The sequence below is a fragment of the Falco naumanni genome, chromosome 5 (assembly GCF_017639655.2).
Source record: "Falco naumanni isolate bFalNau1 chromosome 5, bFalNau1.pat, whole genome shotgun sequence".
Taxonomy (NCBI): domain Eukaryota; kingdom Metazoa; phylum Chordata; class Aves; order Falconiformes; family Falconidae; genus Falco; species Falco naumanni.
In genome coordinates this window covers 62526828-62548337 of record NC_054058.1, presented here as the reverse complement: position 1 = coordinate 62548337, position 21510 = coordinate 62526828, and the positions used below count along the sequence as shown (strand labels likewise).

Here is a 21510-nt window from a genome sequence, read left to right as displayed (position 1 = left end):
TTTTGCTGCCAGGCAGATTACAGAAGGGCACAGTACCTTTGCTGTACATAGGGTTCTCTGGTGGGAATAACGTCAGAACAGTGCTGGGCATCACCACCACACTGATGATCAAACTAGAGATGCACTTGCCTTCAGGCACTATTTGATACTGCTCCCTTTGATAAAAGCAACAACTGAGAGCAAACTGGAAGGTGACTTGAGATGACAGATGTTCCTCTCCAACACAGAGCTGAGAACTGCAGGGTGTTCACCCAGCAAAACCCAACATGAACATCACTGTCAACTTACCTTGCCTCCCCAGGCTTACTCCCTCTTCATTTTCCAGACCTCTACTTGAATCTTGCCTTGGGATCTCAAGAGCCAGGGTCTAGTAGTCACTCACTGCTCTCCTGAATGGCAATCTGACAGTGTGTGCTTAGCCCTGAGAACAGCCCCCAGCTCTTTAAGGAAAAATCACCATTCTTAAAGGATGAACACAAATGGTTTCATTAATGCTGATCATGACCTGCAGAGGATTTTGTATGATGAGATGTTGGAGCCTGAACACAGAAAGGGCTCTCATGGCTGTAGGATGGACACCCACATTGTGCATGCTCTCTTGCTCTCTCCTTCCATCATCTCCTCTCTTGAGCCTTCAGCCAACTTCCACAACACAGTATCAGCTCAACATAAACCTTTACAAATTATGAACTGACCAGCTTACAAAACTCACTTCTGCAGCTATTTGCCTGCAAATGAGAAGACACCTAAATCTAAATCCTTACCTGATTTTAAGTGGCAACACCCACATCTTGATCAAATAGGAATTACTATGGGCAGATGAGCTGCAATGTGTTATCAGCTGGCACGGGACAAATGCCTGATGATTTCTGGGTCCTGCAAATGAGATTTGGCACGCTGGGAAAATTCTCACCCCTCCACTATCTCCATCCCTGCTATTTGGGAAGCAAGGCTGCCTCGCTCTGTCCCAGCGGTACCTACCGTGATGAATGCCTGGTTCTAGTCACGGATCTCTAGATGCTCATACAGTAGAAAGGTGCATATAAAGAAAACACTAAACCAGTTTGCCTTGCCCAAACCTGATCAGTATTCACAGCTGAGAGGAAGACCTTTCAATAGTCTGCAGAGAAGGATATTGTCTAGAATTTCTGTTACTTTGGAAAGGAAAACAAAAAGGATAGAAAAGAGAAAGGCTCCTCCTTCTATTGCTTCTTCAGCTTGAAAGCTGACATGTAACACCCTCAGACGGCGTCCACCTGAAACTCCATTCACCTATTCTCTCAAAAAGGGCACAAGATCTAAAAGAGAACAAAGCAGTGGCCATCTGAGCTGCGAAATGTATCTCAACTCATAGCCATCTCCATATTAAAGCTAATTCCAAATACCTGCTTAGAACTGTAATGCAGGAATATCTTAACAGGTGAAAAAACCACCAACCCAGCTCTGCAAGGTTATGTGATCTCAGACACACACAACTCCTGAGGAAAGGAAGTCCGGTATTTGAAAGAGGCTAACACTGCTAAATTACATGAGAGTAGGACAGCAGTGATTATTTTAACACCACTGAAAGGCTTGTGATTTGTTCCACAGACACTGAGCAAAGAACAATGAAAAGCTTTGATCCAGCTGTTACAATACTGCTTTTCCATTTAAAACCCTAGGCAAAACTGCCTGTTGGTTACAGCTGATCAGAGCTTGTGAATGACCAACAAGAACGTCTGAAACTATTCTCTACAATGGGCACAGTGTCATGCCTTCATCTATCATCCCTAGAGAATATCACTCCTATCATCCTTTCTGAGATCAGGATCCATTAAGCTGAGTTCAAATTCTCAGCATGGCAGTGAGCAATCTTAGAGATCTGGTTATTTCTGAGAAGGAGGGAGACTTCCCCACAAGTTTTCCATTCTAAAAAGAGAAAAATGAGAAACTTCGAAGATTTTCAGTCTTGAAATGCAGCTACAAGGTAAGTCTTGACTGGAAGAACGCTGTCCAGAACAGACTAGACCCAGGCTTTTTTCTCCTTCCCCCCAGTACCGTAAACAGTAAGCTGCAGACACACACTCCTCTTGCTTGTGCTTCTTCAGATCCTATGAACCTTCCTTTTTTTAATTACTTTTTAAAAAATAACTTTGGTCTAGTTTCAAAACAAAAGATGGGAAAAGTCTCTGTTTTAGGCAGACCCACCACTTAACTGAGCAGAAATGTCCAACATTACCTCTCAACTCCGTTTTCAAATGAACAGTGTCCTGCTTCATGTCCATACCAGCAAGAAAGAGAAGGGAGAAGAAAGAAGTCAAAGACTAGGATGCAGGGACACAGGAGGAGGGGTGGCAAAAGCAGAAGAGGTGGCAAACCAAAGCTCGCTCCAGAGACATTCAGAACGGCTGCTCTACTTTAAAGGCAAAAGCTGTCCACAATGTAGACAGTTTTAAAGTCTACACCTTATTTGTCACAATCAACATCTCCCAAGCTCAACACATGCTAGAGATGCTACTACTTATGATACAGAAGATGTTTAAAGAACACAACATCTCAAATGAAGCCCAAAACACAGTTGGAACAAAGCAAGCAAGACTGACTCCCATAGCTAAAGGCTGTCAGGATGGAAAACCAATAAACATTTGGCAATAACAGAGACCTTGCTTCCCGACATAGCTCTTCTCCTGATTTTACAGAATCATCTGGCCTTAAAAACGTCTGCTTTTCCTCTATGCTACATTTTGCTGCCAATTCTAAGACTGGCAAGGATGGATCTGCCAACTTCTTGGCGCTCTGTTACAAAAGAGAACATTATAAAGGAGAATTTGTGAGTTAGCTGATTTGTAAACACTACAGCAAGTCACCATGTAAACATGTTGCTTATGTCCTTATTATTTCTCTCAAGCAGTTTACCTGGGACCTGACATGGAACTCCAGGATCTTCCTCTCCTACTGATACTACAGTTGCTTCACATGTTAAAAAGCCCAGCTTCTTTTTGTAGCATTAAAAAAACACAACAAAAAACCGACAACAAAAAACCCAAACCCTTAATTAAACAGTATTCACAAAGCATCTCGATAATCAGAATAGGAGAGTGACTGGCAATATTTTGAATAAATAATAAGTGAGAACCACAGGTGCACTCACAGTTGTACAGTTCAAACGTAGCCAATTAGAGAAACAGAACAGGTAAATAAATAGCAGAAGGCTCTAGACACATTGCTCATCTGACACTGCTACTATTGTGTAAAAAAATATTTTCTAAGATTGCTTGGTGAGATGAATGCAACAGTCATTATCTGAACAAACCCAAATGAAACTGGGTACCTGCATAAAGATAGTTTGCAGTTTGGGGCACTGTATGGCCTTCCATTCACAAGTACTTTCCAAGAAAGGAAACTGGTGGTGCACGAATCACCAGCACACTGTCACGTGGAGTCCCTTTAGGTTGCTGTGATGGAAAACAGTTACATGTAAGTACCGTTCCTGAAACCAAGGTTGGTTATGCATAAAAGTCTATGCTTTAAAACTTCAGCAATAACATCTGCTGGAAAAACATGATTGACACGGCAGAGGGAACACCACCCGCCTCTGAGCAAAAGAAGAGACAGACTGAAACATCAATCTTGTGCATAAAATATATTTATTGTTGGTACAGAGCGAGGCATATTCGTCAGTACTTGATAGAAGTGAGGAGCACAACAGAATCATTTCACGTAAATAAAGGCCATGTTACATCTTAAGTGTTGGATCATGAACACTTCTTCCAGCAGAAGGCATGGAGAGAGACTTCGCTTAAGTTACATAATTTGAGAAATAAGTTAAAGCACAATTTATGTCATTATACACTGTAAGGGAAACTTTAATACGAGCAATGAATACGGGCTGTACGGTTAGGAGCAGTGGCTGACTTGCTCACAAACGACTGCCATGTCCCAGCACACCAAGTGTTACATACCTGTGCCTGTGGCAGCAAGAAGTTTTTGAGGAGATTCTACAAAGAAATAGCAGCATTTGAAGGATATTTCCCCTTTCTAAGGTCAGTGAAAGGTTCCTTTCTTTTCCTTCCTTCAATCACCAATAAGTGGATCTTACTAAGACTGAACGGTATCTTCGGATGTATGATTTCTGATGTAATAAGATACAGGTCTTGGCTTTTCAAATGGTCACACTGATTGAGCCGTGATGGCTGCTGCTCTTGAAATGGCTCTTCCAGTTCTTCTCTTTATTGGTCTGCCCTGTAAATGGGCTGTCATATCATTCTTGGGGAAAAAATGCTCTTCTGCTGAAATTAGAGTTGATGGTCTTGTGCTTGATTTGGACAATGCCTTTATCCTCCTCTCCCAAGCATGCTCTGCTAAAAAACGGTTAGGGAGGAGAGGAAGAGAGAGGGAGAAACACATATTTCAGTAACTCAAAGTTATTCCAGAGACTCCCTGAAGTTTGGCTACAATTCCTTCCTAGGATTTGCAATTTTTTAAATTAATATATAGAAAAAAACCCATTGTCAACATACACAGCATCACAGAAACAATTCACAGAAGCAGAATGAAGCTATTTGAGGACTCAGCGAGCCAACCATTTGGAGCCTGAAGAGTTCCAGTGACACTTCCTTTTCATCCATCCTAATGCCATCATGGCTCTAGTGCTATGGCTATTAAGGAAATTAAAATGTCTGGCCTTACAATAAGATAAATTCTGTTCCCAGCAATTACATACTCGAGGAAATATATCCTGAAGTCATACAACACTAAGTATCTCTGCTGCCTACGTCCTTCCTGTGTTCTGAGTCATAATCAAAATCTCAATAGTCTGAACATGTTGCACTGACCTTGTGCTTCATTAATCACCTCCTGTGCACAGTCAGGCCACCAAGAGCTAAAAGTATAGATATATCAAGCAGTCCAAGAGTTATTCCTCCTGCCACACCAGAGAGCTCTGCCATCAAGGTCTTGACTCTTCAGAGAGGTCCTGGCCTCCACCATGAAAATGCAGACTCGCAAGGACAGTATGTAGGGCCCTACTAAGAACTTCCTACTGCCATGATCTAGAAATCAAGGATCTGAAGAAGTAAGTATAGGTATGGATACTACTTGTCTAGATCAGTAAGGAGAACAGAAAGTTCTCCTTAGAAAGAAAGGATGAAGAGACGTACCAAGGAGCGGTGCACATGAAAAGATGGCAAATGTCCTTGTGATCACAAATATTCTCCAGAATCTGTGGTAGAGAAGTATACTCTGACAAAATACAAGGAGTTGGTTTTATGCTCCCTAGGTGCTATTAGAAACAAAAATATGGGAAACTTTCCGCAGTTAACAAAATCTCCAATCTCAGTTTGACAGCATCCCCGTGGAGATTTCTTAAAACTGATGAAGGCTACTTTACCTGGAAGACTCTTTTTGCAGTGGTATTACAGAAACTTGTTCAAAGCCATTGCTGGGCTGAATATTAACTTTAAGTAAATTTAACACTGCCTAAGTTAACGTAGGAAATTCCCAAAAGATCTGAGAAAAATTGTGTTACCTTTATTTAGTGTCCTAAGGAAAGAAATGACAGGTATTTGTTCATCACACACATATTTCTGCCCACAAAATTTCATCTTCAGACAAATGGGAGTGTTCCAGGGTTTGCTTTGCTTTTGTCTACATTTTCAGGGTTTTTTTAATGTTCTTTACTGATTCTTGCCATTTCACATCACTTAAGAAGTTAATGTATTTAAAATATTTTCCTTGTGTTTTTTCTTAACACCAATGTAGGCGTGAAGCGAACCTGGTCTGAGTCTTCCATAATCAATTTCCTTCAATTAAGGAAGTGTTAAATGGTGGCCATAAAAGACAAGGCCTTTTTATTGCATTTCAGTTCCACGTTTACAGCTACACTGAATTTTCTATTAGATTGGAAGATGGTATCTAGTAAAAATACTGGAGGATGAGGCTAAAATAATGGTTTTACCCTGACTAGGATACATGATTAAGAATCACACTATCCTAAAAATTCAAATAATGGTTACAAGGCTGATAGAAAACATTTTGTAGCCAGGCTGTCAGACACCAGCAGCTGTCGTTAACATTCTTTCAAGTACTTTCAAATCTCACCTGCCTGCAGAGACTTGCATCCCTCTGAAATTCATTGGTCTAATAGGGAACTACTGCACAGACTTCGTTAAGCTATAGACCAGTTGTGTTTCCATATATGAAATAGGACTCCCTGCAGGCCAGGGGGAAAAAGAAAAGGGGGGGGGGGGGGGGAAGGAAAAGAAAGAATTGAAAAAAAAGAAAGAAAAAAGGAAAAGAAAGAATTGACAAAAAAGAAAGAAAAAAAGGAAAAGAAAGAATTGAAAAAAAAGAAGAAGAAAAAAAGGAAGGGTATTTTAACAGCCACCTTGTCCATATCAGTGGATGGCCAACTAGTGTAAGTGATTAAAATGCCACTGGATGGTCTGTATTAGCGCAGCGACTGGTCTGGTTGGATTTACTTCAGCAGTAGGAGCACAGATACATGCTACAGACAATCCTAATATCTTCCCCTTAATGGCTCCATTAAGTAAGTTTTCCCCTCTGTTACTATTATAATAAAATGCAAACATTAATAACAGAATTTAATTTATCTCACTAGCTTCTCATGACTTTGGGAAAAGATGTAAAGCAAAGATACAACAATGTGTCAAACTCCTCTGAATTAACAACTCTCTGGGCTTTTCTAACAAGGGGAGAAAAGGACAGATAGAGACATGAGATTACAGACAGGATGAGAAATAAGGAGCATACAGAAGAGAGGGTGAGATAATTATAAGCAAGATAGGAAAGAAAGAGGAGTCAATAAATTCAATTTATGAAAAGCACAGAGTGTGCTCAGCCTGAGCACAAGTGCCCAGACTCACCGCCAGGAAATCGGATTAGTTAACTTATTTGGTTTTCAATATCTTGGTCTATTCCCTCTAGCAAATTTTCTTCTTTGTTTGTTTCTTGTAGCCAGTGTCAGTTAACTTTTTCATTTCTGAATCTGCTATTTATCCCACTCCTCTGTCTTCCAACCAAGCACAAATAGTAGGTAATTTTGAAGTATTTTATAACAGTGTTTAGCAATTATTTCAAAGTAACTGTTTGTCTGGACTTCTGGGCAATCAGCAAGTAAAAATAATTACAATTACAGCTGCAACACATGGAGGATGAGCTACAGAGGACTGATGTTCATTATGAAAAACAATTGTTCCTGCTTGAAAATATTTCCATCATAAAAGGCTTCTTTCTCTGTTATCATAAGAGAAAAACCTCTCTGAATTCTCAACTTGAAACATGTGTGAGAGAGAATAAGAAACATTTAGGAAACACTTTTAACTACTTGACAGGCTTGGTTGAAGATCTTCAAGAAAAAAGGTGTTTAAAAAGGTTCAAAACCCCAATGCTCATATTTATGCAATTTCCTTTTCCTGCACCTTCTGAACATGAATTGATTCATCCTCACCATAGTTTTCTGAAGAAATTCCTATCAGATACAAACTTCAGTTATAGCTTAAACTTTAGTTACAGCTTAGCTTTGTCAATGACACGGGCAGTGGGACTGAGCGCACCCTCAGCAAGCTTGCAATGATGCTGAGCCGAGCGGTGCGGCCGACATGCAGGAGGGAAGGGATGCCGTCCAGAGGGACCCTGACAGACCTGAGAGGTGGGCCCGTGCAAACCCCATCAAGTTCAAGGCCAAGTGCAAGGTCCTGCACCTGGGTCGGGGCAATCCCAAGGACAAAGACAGGCTGGGCAGAGAATGGATTGAGAGCAGCCCTGAGGAGAAGGACTTGGGGGTGCTGGTGGACGAGAAGCTCAGCGTGGCCCGGCAAGGTGCGCTCGCAGCCCAGCAAGCCAACCGAGCCCCGGGCTGCACCAAGAGCAGCGTGGCCAGCAGGGCCAGGGAGGGGATTCTGCCCCTCTGCTCCGCTCTGCTGAGACCCCCCTGCAGCGCTGCCTCTGCTCTGGGGTCCTCAGCACAAGGAGGGCACGGGCCTGCTGGAGCGAGTCCAGAGGAGCGCACGGAGATGATCGGGGGCTGGAGCACCTCTGCTGGGAAGCCGGGCTGAGGGAGTTGGGGCTGTTCAGCCTGGAGAAGAGAAGGCTCCGGGGAGACCTTAGAGAGGCCTTTCAATACTTAAAAAGGGGATTTATAAAAAAGATAAGGACAGAACTTTTAGTAAGGCCTGTAGCAACAGGACAAGGGATAACAGTTTTAAAGTAAAAGAGGGTAGATTTAGAGTAGATATTAGGAAGAACTTCTTCCCTGTGAGGGTGGTGAGGCACTGACACAGGTTGCCCAGAGCAGCTGTGGGTGCCCCATCCCTGGCAGTGCTCAAGGCCAGGCTGGACGGGGCTTGGAGCAACCTGGGCTGGTGGAGGGTGTCTCTGCCCATGGCACAGGGGGTGGAACTAGATGCTCTTTAAGGTCCCTTCCTACCCAAACCATTCTATAGTACTATGTATAAGTAATTAATCTATTTTTTTTAGTTACTTCAAAAAATAATACAAAATTATAAATGCAGTAAATTAGTGTTCCAGATGATGCAAGCCACCATGAAAATCTAGTCCGCTACATAACAAACCTAATATTAATTATCGACCTTTTTTTCTAAAACATCTCATACCCACCCATGGTCCAGTAACTTCAGACTGCGTTTTAGAATACAAAAAACACATTAAAAGAAAACTTAAAGAAAACCAGACACAAATTATTGTTTGTCATAGTAGGAATTAACAAAAAAAATCTCAATTCAATTTAAGGAAAAAAACCCAAAACAAACAAACAGTTCAAAAGTTCATGGAGAACTGTATGGCTTTGGGAAGAAGGGGATGAGCAACATTTTCGAGCTGGAGCCATATCAGCTCCTGTGCCCAAGGAAAGCACCTGGACAAAGCTGGTTGCACTTCGCATGCTCGGGTACCTGAGCACAGCTCAACCATCCTTCCAAAATGAATGAAGTGTCAGCAGCTTCATGAAAGAAAACTTCAGGCTAGGACATCAGGTAAAGTTTTCATGAGCAGGCTGTAGATTTTTTAATGAAATTAAGGAGCTCAGGAACTTGGTGCATTAACAAGTGGGCAGGAGGACTTATCAACTAAGGATATATCAAAAGAGGTAATTTTGAAAGGGACAGAGTGATCTCATTGATTTTTATTTTTCGTCACATGGATCCTCTTTACAGTTTTCAGTGATGGTAACAATGTTTAATACCATGAAGTGATTTTAGAGCTGCCTGGACAGCCAGCCAAATTGTCCTTGTCCTGCAGTGTTCAGAGAACAACCAAACTACAGCTGTTAGCTGAATTTGTCTTCCAGCACTGCCAGTCCAGACAGGCTGCCTGTGTAAAGAGGTGTACACTGACTATATAAACAAAGAATTAACAATAATAGCATCACACAAATGTATTAAGCACTGTGGACTGAGAAAACTGCTTTAGCACTGCCACACAACCATTGTCTCCTACCACGTCTTACACAGCAGTAGACCATGAGCAGTGTTAACTCCAGCAAGATCTTCAGTAACACCAGAGCAAAACAGTGCCAGTGTAACAGCAAAAAGGTCACTGAGAATGATTAAAACTTTACTAATTTTCTATACAGCCAGAATTATCTTGAGTGAAAATTATCATTATCAAATACTAGGTGTGCTTGCTGAGTCTCTGCTAACACACTACAGCATACTTTTTCACATGTTCAAATATCAACTCATAGATTTTAGAAGAAATAAAGATAACTGACTTATTTAAGCACTTTTGACGTATGCTGCATACATGATCTATAAGCACATTTCCACCTGGCTTTTTTAAGAACACAACTGAGGTCAACATAGGCATCTCTATGTTTGAAAGATGTAAGCTGGTGAAAAATAGTATTTGGAAATGTTAGCCTCTATTAACTGAAAGATGTACGTATTCTTATAATTTTCCCTTGTGCTGCACTAATAAAGCATCAAAGTTTTAATTCATGTAACAACCCATACCCCAGAAAAATGGAAGAGAGGAGGGCAAGACCAAATAAAGGGCAGTATTAGACTGTCAGAATACATAAAATAAAAGAAATCTTAAAAACATGAAAGACTTCCAACTGGTGAGCAATTGAGTTTAAGACATCCACTTGTTTGTCATATTTATAACAAATAGTACCACGTAGTTTAATCCCCTTGTTTTACTGCTAAAACTGCAGATACCAGGAAACATCTGCTAACAGCGATAGCTACTACACTAAACAACAGCTTCCCAAGGGAAGAGACTGAAACCCTAGCATTTAAATAAATTGAAAGTGGACTCCACAGAGCTTGTGAGAACTGACATAGTGGGAACTGTACTGCTTTAGCATGTAAGAATGACTAACTGGATAATCTGACGGTCTTCCTCTCTTCTTCATTCCATCGTTAATCCAGTGGCAATATTTCTAACTCACCTGTTTGGCATGATTGACACAATGCAGGTACTGGCTAGCCAGGGCAGAGCAGCTGAGTGTCTCCTGAGCATGTTGTCGATAACACTGTAGAATTTTATCCTGCAGATCAGCACAGATTGGATGAGACTCATATCGCCTGGGGAAAGAGAAAAGAACTTTCTAGTTTCCTTCTCAAAAAGATTTCAGGGAAGATGCAACTCTTTTATTATTTTTTTTTAAGAAGTAAGTAAACTAAATAATAGAAGTGAAGGAAAACACTTCATAAAGAAAGGTTGTTTCTAGAGCTATTTGGGTTATAAAGTGGGTAACATCAGACACAAACATCAACGCGAGTTGCAGAAGTTTGGCTACTAGCATCACAAGTGTCCTCATGATCCAGTACACTCAGACTCCAGCTGGCAAAGAAAATTAACATCCAACTTCCTATCAGCACACATCTTTAACTGAAGATCCCAGCAATGACAAAGCACATTTGATCTCACCTACATTAGAAACACAGTCACAGAACCACAGGAAAATTTCATAGCTGTATAGCCCTATGACCATAATCTTGCTACATACTAAACATTGCTCCTGCATAAAAGTGCAATCGCCCATTGGGCTGACCTCAAGAATATAAAAGCCCTGCTACCGTCAGCAAATTACACAACCTACTTTTGCTGATCTGACGATAGCCTCTATTTTTGGCGCATCCTCCTTTCCATCACCTCAATTCTAATCCTAACACCAGATGTGCGAGTTATTTAGGAATTCTATTTTCTTTACCGTATGGATTCATTACTCTTGCCATCTTTTCGGCTGATGCAAGACACTTTTTGCCTTCAATGGAAGTCAAAGGAAGGGAAGCTTCTTTAGTCCGTCCTGTAAAATCCAAACTCTTTTGGACAACAATCTTGGAATTTGCACTAATTTATAAAAATGTTATCCACACGGATAGTGCCACAGAATTAAAATGGGAATACAAAATTTTCCTGCTTGAAAACTAAAAGGGTTGGTAATCTACCTGTACATTTGCGTTATAAATATCTTTTAAGGTACTTATTTCTGTAAGAGGCAATCAAATCCCAATTAAAACCTTTTCACACCAAAGAAAACATTTAAACATTAGGAAAAAAAACCCACAAAAATTTAGAAAATCATTTATACTTCATATTCCTTGAAAACAACCATTTTCTTTATGTGTGCAAACTGTATACTTAACACATCTTCCCATTTACCCTACTAGGGAGGCCTGACAGTAGCTGCTGTAACATCCATTTCAGCCCAAATATTTTTAGTTCAACAAAGTCATAAAAAACCTGAGACTCATCAGCCACAGTATCTTCAGATGAATACTCTGTTCCTTCTTATTTTGCTGATTAATCAAGGCAGATTTCTACTTTACACAGTAAGAAAGTGAACTGCAAAGCACAATGCTGTTCCTTAGGGGAACTGACTTCTTGGCAATCACTTAAGATGCAGTACCAAAAAAAAAAGGAATGTTAAGTCACCTTGATTTTACAGTATGTACCTATATAAAACATCTTTCTTACTCTTTTCATTCATTACTGTACATCTGTGAAATGCCTAAAACAGAATTTAAATGCAGTCCCAGGTGCTTACACACTTTATGATCTGAAAGTTCAAAATTCTGTAGACTCGTATGGATGAGGATTTTCCCTTAATCCTCCCTTTGCTGATATCAGCAAGCACTTCAAAAGTGTGTTAGGCATCAAAATGTATGACTATAAACTGCTGCACACCAACTGATTATGGCAAGGCCCGTATCGGGCTGGAGTATGAGAGGAATCACCATGTGCACTCTGTAGACCTAAGACTCACAGTGGTGACGATTCAGGTCCGATTAAACCAGAGCTCGTTTTAAATGCCTGAAACCCTAGTCTGGATTGGTAAACCAATACAATAGACTACGAGTTAAACAAAAAATACACAGAGTAAACCTAGTTGTGCCTTTTTTCACAAGTGACTTTATAGTGACTTCTTATATAAAGGTGAAGAGTGAAGGAAATGGGCTGCTTTACACTTGCTACATAAATTCTGTAATTGTACTTAAAGCCATTTCAATGGGGATCTCTAACCCACATAATGGAGCTTTTTTGATTGCTTTTTTCCCTGAGCCATGCCATTAGTGACTATTCGATGTATTATCCCTTATTTGAATGCTTCAATGGACTCTTTATGTTGCCAACCGTATCAAAGCCCTTTAAGACACATCATCTCCCACCCCACAGTTACTTGTTTTCATACTATGACTTTTCACTGGTGATTTTTCAAAACTTACTCTCAGCCCACTGCCTGTCCTTCCAGGCACTGCAGACCTGACACAGGGTCAATGCGAACAGGGCCATTTACTTCCTTCAAGTCAACAAATTCTATTTCCTTGGATTAATCTGTTGAAGGAGAGCACAATCTCCATATTGATCTGCTGTGCTTGTTACACTACCCTAATGCACTACTTGCACTTTTGGGAAAATGTTAAATGAGATTACTGTCTAACATTAGATGGCCATAAACCACGTGCCGCAGGATCCCCCGGTCAGGAAAGAAGACTGCATCGCGCATTATGGTAACGCCACCAAAGGGTTTGCAATTGATTTCTGCTCGGTGATGGACGACAGGACTCTCAGACAGATGGTCGGAAACAGCCAGCAGCAAGGAAACTCCTCAAAAGGGAAATGAAGTATTTCCCAAACAGAGAACTTCTTTAAAGTTCCTATAAATAAATACAGAAGCATTTAAGGGTCTGTGGGGCTTGGCTGAAGAAATAGCTTGTCAGAAAAGGTAAACAGTGTACAACATAGAGTAACTATGTGGAATCTACAGTGAAAATGTGGAGGTTTTAAATACCTGAATGGATAAGTCAACTGGGTCTGGTCCCAGAGCTGACTCTGCTCTGAGCAGGAGGTCCACTCCCTGAGCTACCCTGTGTCCCGAGGGAGAGATCTGTATTTTGGAACATGTAGCAAGGATTTATTTATTTAGTCACTTAGGAATTTCACAACTAAACTGAAGGAAAAATACATAGTGTAGTAGTAAACCAGGACTGCAAGGGAACCCTGACAGATCTCCATCTCCATTCAGTGCAACTGAAGAACTATTTTACAGAATCAACACACATGAACTCTAAAATGCTTTTCTTAGCAAAAGTCAATATGAACAGCCATCTGATCTGCAGCGTGCACCACATGGCAAGCTTGCAACAACGTGTTTTTATTAAGTTTATAATTACTTGATCTGCCTTCGCTTTTCCAGCTGCTCCTCAAGCACCTCACGTGCTAGCACAATATTTCTGTGTGCTGGAATAAACCTCTGAGGGAGCTGTGCACCCACCTTTTCCATCAAGCTGATGCACCACAAACTCATAAAGGTAATAGGATGAAGACACAAAAGAAAATGAGAGAGATTTAAAAAGAAATATTCTATGCTAAAGCATGAAGAGAAAATTTAATGACGGTAACTTTGTACTCATCTAGCCTCTCTCAAAGAGCATAGATAGCTTATTGTACTCCTGGGGGCTCCGAGAAAGGAGCCCCTTCACAGCATTCAAACAAAATGTCGACTAAAGAGGAAATGTGAAATCACCACGGTAAGCTTTACAAGCTTTGTGATAGAACTGACATTCTGGCTGAAGGAATCTGAATCACTGATGAGTTTCCAACTGTGAAGGTATCTGGCATAATCCCACCAGATCAGGACTTAAGGCAATTGTCATAAAATATGGGGAAAAAAATAGCAACAAAAAACCAGCAAGCAATACAAACGACAGTGCCATTAGATGGCCAGAAGTATCCAGGGCTTAATTTTATTCCTCATTAAAATGCTGGCACCTACCAAAAGCATCTGGTTTTATGTGTGTAACCCTTGGCATCTAAGGCTACCTGTGTACTACTAAACAAAACAGACCAGAGATGATCCTCTAGGTCCAAGGGCAAGCAGCAGGATACAACACAACCTACATCTCTTAAGTGTAAAATCTTGCCTTCTCCTCCAAGCAAGCAGCTCAGCACATTTACATCCAAACTGCAACCTGGGCACAGTCCCCAGAATGTGCTGTTCACCCAGTCATGCTTGGTGCTGGCCAGGGAAGCCAGCTCCAAAGCAAAACTCTATAAATGAATGTGCTACCAATGAGACCCAATGCACCAGCACAGGAGCACATGGGAGATGATGTCCTGACCTGTTTTATTTACTCCTGCGGATGCATCAGAGGTGCCACACTGTGACCAGACCCCAACTGCACCAGGTAGCGTGCAAAGAGAAAAAAAAAGGATCTTTCTTTTCTCAGTGTGCTTATAATGCACACAAAGATAAGAAACAACAAGCTGATGAAAACAGATGGTGAAACAAAAGGAAACTGAGGCAATCTGTACCCTCACAATAGGCAGCCACTAAGTATAACAACAGCCTAATTGTTTTCAAGTCATTTGTCAGCAACCAAGAGGATTTTAAGAGGGATTTGTGGAAGTTAATCAATTACTGTTTACTGTTGTCTACGTCTAGCAGAAATTCTTTGTGAGAACCACCAAAAACTTGGTGCTTGTTTGAAAAACAGGTAAGTGAGGGATAGAAGGTGGCATCACATATTCAGAGAGAAAGTAAACAGGGAATTGGAAACAGAAGGGAAGAAGAAATGGGACATACAGGGCTTCAAAAGCAAAGACTTGTGACTTGCATGGGATAACATTGATGGGAAGCCAGTGGCAGGACGAAAGGAGATGATGTGAATCCAGGGTGGGAAACTACCTGCAGCACTGCTTTCAACAGACATCGGCAGGGCAAGGTTTCTCTTCTCATGGCAGGAGGGTGTGGGGGACACAACACACAAAATAAATGTTGCAGTAGCTGGCAGTCTGAGTAGTGATGGATTTAGCTGAGCAGATAGATGAGGTACAGTGAGAGTGAAATGTAAGTCTAGCTGAGAAGACCGAGACAGAAGGCCAGCTCCAAGATGGAAGTGTAAGCGACACGTCTGCAACAGCAGCAAGACAGTGGTATTTTCCACCATGACACAAAAAGCTGGTGGCAAATGGGTTATTCTTTAAGATTACCTCATCCAAAAAGAGCCACTTCCAAAAACATCACTGCTGAGTGAATTTGAAGGACCTCTTTACGGTACAGAAAATAGTTGCAAAACATATAACGGGAAAAAAGACAAAAGGGCATATGGTAATGAAGGTCCTTACTGCTGCACCATTATTTTTAGTTTTAAATTAATTTACTCTTTATATTAAATTATTTTTTAAAAATGTCTTCACACATTAAGTAGGTGATGACTTGAAAGTGCATTATGAAACATGTAAAGCACAAACCAAATGGTTATGTTCTTCTAAAAATCAAAGTAATACCACAGATTTGATTTCTGAATATCTACAACTGATGTTATGAAGCAGTCCATAATCAAGCTGTGCCCACACAGAGCCCTCAAAATTACCGTGTGGGAAGTGCTGCCAGCAAAAGATCAAGTACTGTAGAGTGATTCTTGCTTTTATTTACACTTGACTACATAGTGTGACTTTTCCAGAAGGTATAAAAGAAAGAATTTGCCTAATCAATCTATGATAAAGTGGTGGAAGAGAACCACAGTTGTTTCTGCTCTACAATTGAGAGTGCTAAATATGTGTAGTAATACTAAATAAATTACTTATGCAGAAGTTGGAATAACTTACTCTGCCTGCTGATATATATATCCTTTGTGCTACTAGTGATCAAGGCCAGTGCTAATACTGGCCTTATTATTTTTAGATGCTTTCACCTAAAATCCCAGCACTGAGAAAAAACATAGGCAAATGTTTGCCATCCTCTCATTTATTTCATCTCTCACCCAGCCTTCTTAAAAGCAAATACAAATCTATTTCAAACACTCTGACCTGTGAAATTTAGGGACAGAGACGAGGAGGAAAGACACATTCCAGCGTATTCACACACACACTGCTTGAAGACACACATTTAATTATGTCTAGAGAATACTAAGCCAAGTTCAGTATGTTGACAAAGACCTGGTTTAACAATGAAGACAGGCAGACAGTACTATTGACCTTCATAGATGCCTTTTTCTTTGCGTAGTGAGTGTTTCCCACCTGGTATAGCACCTGGTATGTTGGTTCAGCTTTTAGCATAAACAAAGGGGAAACCATTCCTTGTATTGCAACAACTTATTTATTGCATCCAGGGAGGAAAGAGCATCTCTAAGATTAACAGAGAGAATTTAAGATCTCAAATCTGGCAAAATGCATAAATACCAGCAGAACTTCAAGAAGTGAATAATTACGCATTTGCATGTGCAAAGTTATGCACATTCTTAAACCCCTTCTTGAGCTGGGACTTACAACAGAAAGGATGAGGATCAGAAAAAGATTTCCTAGTTGTGAATCCGAATTAGACCAATGAACTAGTTGCCAAGGTAAGTCTTTGTACTCTCAGGACATTACATTAGGACTAGATCTATTCAGCCTAGAGAAAGATAATTGCAAGTGAACATGAGCTGGATCTGTGAGATTATCAATGGTGTACAGGAGAGGCAGCCAGTCAAATTTTCTAGCAGTACATTTACAACAAAAAAAATAATTCAAGCCTTTTCCAAAAAACGCATAATGAAAAGCTGGTACTTGCTGCTAGAGGATACTGGGGTTATCATTAAGCATGTTTTGAGTTCAAATGATAATTATACAGTAACGTAAGCAAAGCCCATCACGACATCATAAGCAAAAATACAGTGTTTGGCTCAGAAAAGCCCTACTCTATTACTTCTTTAAAGGTAAAACAGTATCACTGCATACTTCCTCTATTTTTACAGCATTCCTTAAGTACCCACTCCTAGCTGTTGCCCAAGCTAGCAGACCTCTGATGTGACCTGCTATAACTGCTTGTACTCCAAACAGCTTGACGAGCAAGTCGTCAAATGAATACAAGACTCCCATCAAACCTGACAGACAAAATTAGATCAAATACTTTTACTTAAATTGATATGAATTGACTTTTATTATCCCAAACCACTATTTGTTTATAAAATTCCCTTCCCTTGAAAACAAGAACAAAAAACCCCTTAAAATACAAAGTATACCAACATATTATTATACAAATGTACCTCACACACAGCTGGTCTGTGCAGCTGCAAAGGGAACAACATGTTGGAATTACCCAAACTTAGGATGCACATTTTTTTTTTAAGCATAAGGAACAGTTTTTATTGGATACTAGGATACTAAAATAAACAATCACATGGATGATAATGGTACAAATTTTAGATTGCTAACAGAGGCATGCATGCCTCTACAGCATAGAAAAGATAACATAGCAACTACAATCCTTAATCAGAAGAAGCTCTGGAAGGAGCAGTTGTATTACATGAAATATATTGTATCCATGTAATGTACCTGGAGATAAATATATATATATATATAAATAAAGGACTTCTTGGTCTTGTACTGATCAAAATCAGTTCCTAAGTTTGGCAAGTTAAGAGACAAAGAACAATCATCTCAGATATTCAGAAGTCTGTCCAACCACTCAGCAGAACAAAAACCACAAAACCCAAACTAATTCCACCACGAGAGTCAAATCTACTCAGTCTGAATTGAGCAAACCCCTCCACTTCCATGCACACGTGATCAGCATATCAACGCTTGCATTTCAAGCTTCATAATGTAAATTCAGATCACAAATTATTTTTAGAATTTGCATGTGGCATCACTTGAACTCTGTCTCATTGCTCCACCCAAAAAAGTAGTTAATGAAGACTGGCAAGATTCCACTCAGCTGTTTATGGGCAGACAAGTCAAAATCACTGTGGCAAACAACACCAGGCAGTGCCATTTCTTACTATTAGGACTTCTGGGGGGCTTTTTGGCACTGTGGAAGTTTAGGCTGCAGCAAGCAGTTAGGGAACCACTGCCCTCTTCAGATCTAGCTACAGCTCATGATAAGGTAAGTGGAGTCTTTGGGAGATTTAATCAATGCTTGGCTGACATTTCTCATAGAAGTGGTTGGTGTCAGTGGTTTGCAACCATTGCTGTGCCAGGTCTACTTGAGTATATCAATTAGTATTACATACTATGTGAAAATACAATATAATATTTCTGATTTTTAAAGGAAAAAATAATTTTGAGACAGTCTGAAACCTGCTTTGACATGAAGATGGCAAAAAATTACATAGTTTTATCTACTTCAACGGTCACTTTATCCATTTTCATTTTATTCCTGTCCCTATGTTAAATTTTCCAAAGTACTGTTACAGCACTGTGTTTGTAAAGTGCGCACGTACACACACACTGACAGACCTAAAAAAAGACCAAATGCTCAAAAAAGCAGCATAAACCAAATACACAACAGCATACCATGGTATAGATTTATTGCTGCCACTTATTTCCCAAGAGCTATACAACTCACTTCAGGCTTTGTAAACGCCTGAGTAATATGATCATCCCAAAATCGTGATAATAAAATCTTCACAGCACCTTACACTACCTGTACTAAAAAAACCAGCTTTTCCTTTATATAGGTGCTATATAATGTATTCTAATAAGAAGACACGTTTCTCATCTATAGCAAAGGTCAACTACTGCACTCAATGCAAAGCACCACAAGAAACTAACACGTGGCACATTATTATCCAAATATGAATCTCCAGAGCAATATATGTTTAACTATTTTCTTCAGCCATAAGAAGCCCAAACACCACAAAAATAAGGGGTATTATGAGAAGAAGTAGCGTACAGAAAAAGCAATCAACAGTTAAATACTTCAAGCATCACTGCTCCTGCAGGTGATGATTACTTGAGGGAACCGAAGGTTGCAATCTTAAGAGATAGTAGAATAAATGCCAATTTTTCATTTGGGCATGAAGTTATTTAACAAAAAAGGCTTGGATTCACTCTGATAAGGTAGAAAGGCTACGTGCACTTCCTTAGGTTTGCATGGGGCTGTGCCGAGCCACCCTTTTAATAAAATATAATCAGCTGGGCTGCAACAACAATAATGTGTTAGCAAGCACACACAAAGAGTAATAATCACCTTGCAAACATGGTGATAATAAGTGGGTACTGGACCTTGCTATAATGTAACTTAGTTTTAATGTGCTCATACAATGTATTATAGAAATATTAGAACATAATGCTCTCAACACCCCTTTTAGCATCCTAGTAGGGAAAATGTACCACTCACGATGAACATATCATGAACTGAACTTAGAGAGATGATTTGTAAAGCACAACACTCATATTTTTTCATTATTTTTAATGTCATAATTTTTCACTGCCTACTGCCGGATGCTTCCCTGAGACCATTGTAAGACATGATGGCACCTGGAAAGCAGTTTAACACTGGAAAATAGAGGGAAACATCATTACCAACTCACAAAGAACTTACAAAGCTCTCTCCTTACACATTTGTTGTGTACTGGCAGCATTAATTAGACAATGGGTTATCTAATGGAACTTCAGTCTGATCCAAGAAAGTAATTCAGATGCCTCCTATTTTATAACCTTATCAGATGTTTTTTAAGTAGCAATTTTTTTGCCAGGGTCTTCAGGTAGTTTGGTAGTAGAACGCTTTTAAGTTAAAGTATCTCAACTTTGACAAACTTTAGATCAACCACTGAAATTTTTCCCAGTTAGGTCATGCTCCTTGATTTCAACTGGTTCTCACTGAAGTTTTACTGCTAATTGCTGCCAACTGAAGAATTCAACTTCCTCCTGCTGTGGCACATCTCATTACAAAGGCTGGTACTAGGCTCAGAGAAAGAAAATAATAATTCTTCCCATCTACAGATGGAAACTGGTGATATTTGCCATCACGCTGCCATTTTTGGGTTTGGCTTTAAAGGGGTCTAAATTATAATACAGTCTGAAATAACCCTGACAGGAGAACAGTAACAATTTAGGACAAAATACCTCAGTGATAGAATTTGTAACAGAAACAGCATTTTTTTCTAAAGACCTTTCCTCTTCCTTGTATCACTTCTGCAAGTAGGTAAAATTTAAATGACCTCTTTCATTTCATGCCACAAACAACAAAGGTCTCCTTTGGGGGTACTGCCTATATAAACCGGCAGGATTTTATCATGTTCATCCTACTTCGTGGAAAAGGTGAGTCCACTTTAAAGCTAACGTGGTAGTGAGTGCAAGCACCCTACCAAAGGTACAGAGAGCCGGGAGAGACAATAATGAACATAATTATAGTTAGTTATTGTTTGGTCTACTTACAGCCCTATTTTATAATGCTACTGCCAGCAGAGCTATTTTATGTGATGTCTTTTTCATGCAGCAACCTTTTCATAAATCAAAGCAAAAGCAATACTAGGCAGTTTCTCCTGCAGCCTGGTTGACAATAAAAGTTAACACTGAACCCTGGCTGTTATCAATCTTCATAAATGTGTCCATGATACAGCAAGTCGGTTCCGTATTACACCAAGCCTGTTACTAATGCATGCATAGGAGCAACCCAGTGGCTTAATGGATCTCCTAAATTGCTTGAAACTGGGATTCATGTTAAGTGGCAAGGAAAGTTTTAAAGAAATAACTGCTTTTCTCATGTCTTTCAATATATGATAAAGTGATTACAGCGGGTCTAGCTTGAGAAATGTATATTGTACTACAATAGGCATTTTCACACACAAAACAGAGACCCCAGGAAAATGCGTATCACGTTCAAGAAACTATAGTAGGAAGTGCAAATTATCAGTATTTCAGTAGTTCCTTCTAGAAGAGTTCCACATGACTAAGTGTTTTTATATGCAAGCACTGAACTCAGAATCTGAGAGAATAAATAAACTTACTTCAGTTGTACACGCACCCTCTTAGAGGAGAAGGGGGAATGCCTGATTTGTATTAATTTAGATATTATATGAAAACAATCAGTTTATAATGCATATGCACAGCAAGAGGGAGATGGTGGAGTTTGACCTTCACACATCTGTACTGCAAGGATCCAAAAAGCAGCAATAATGTTATCTGACTAAACATGAGGTTAACCAGGTACTGAAGAACTTGAAGACAACTTCTGCCCCACGCAGTGCCATGCTACGCAACTGGAGAGGAGTAACAAGCCTCCAGGTTTCAAACCAAGAGAACTTAGGATACAGCCATTACATAGATTAGCTTTATCCT

The 21510-nt window shown here is 40.0% G+C and overlaps 1 protein-coding gene across 4 annotated transcripts in view; it reads right to left on the bottom strand.

Annotated features, from left to right (window-relative positions):
- Positions 1 to 3607: 3607 nt before the first annotated feature.
- Positions 3608 to 21510, bottom strand: part of CHCHD3 (coiled-coil-helix-coiled-coil-helix domain containing 3) — a 164008-nt gene continuing 146105 nt past the window's right edge. For 2 of the 4 annotated variants that reach the window (XM_040594388.1, XM_040594390.1), the window contains 2 exons: positions 10409 to 10544; positions 3608 to 4337 (listed from right to left, as the gene is read on the bottom strand). In XM_040594388.1, the coding sequence (XP_040450322.1) occupies positions 4314 to 4337; positions 10409 to 10544 (160 nt within the window). In that variant the 3' untranslated portion in view covers positions 3608 to 4313. Of the gene's footprint in view, positions 4341 to 10408; positions 10545 to 21510 lie in introns of all 4 variants that reach the window. The other 2 variants (XM_040594387.1, XM_040594389.1) reach the window with 1 other exon arrangement.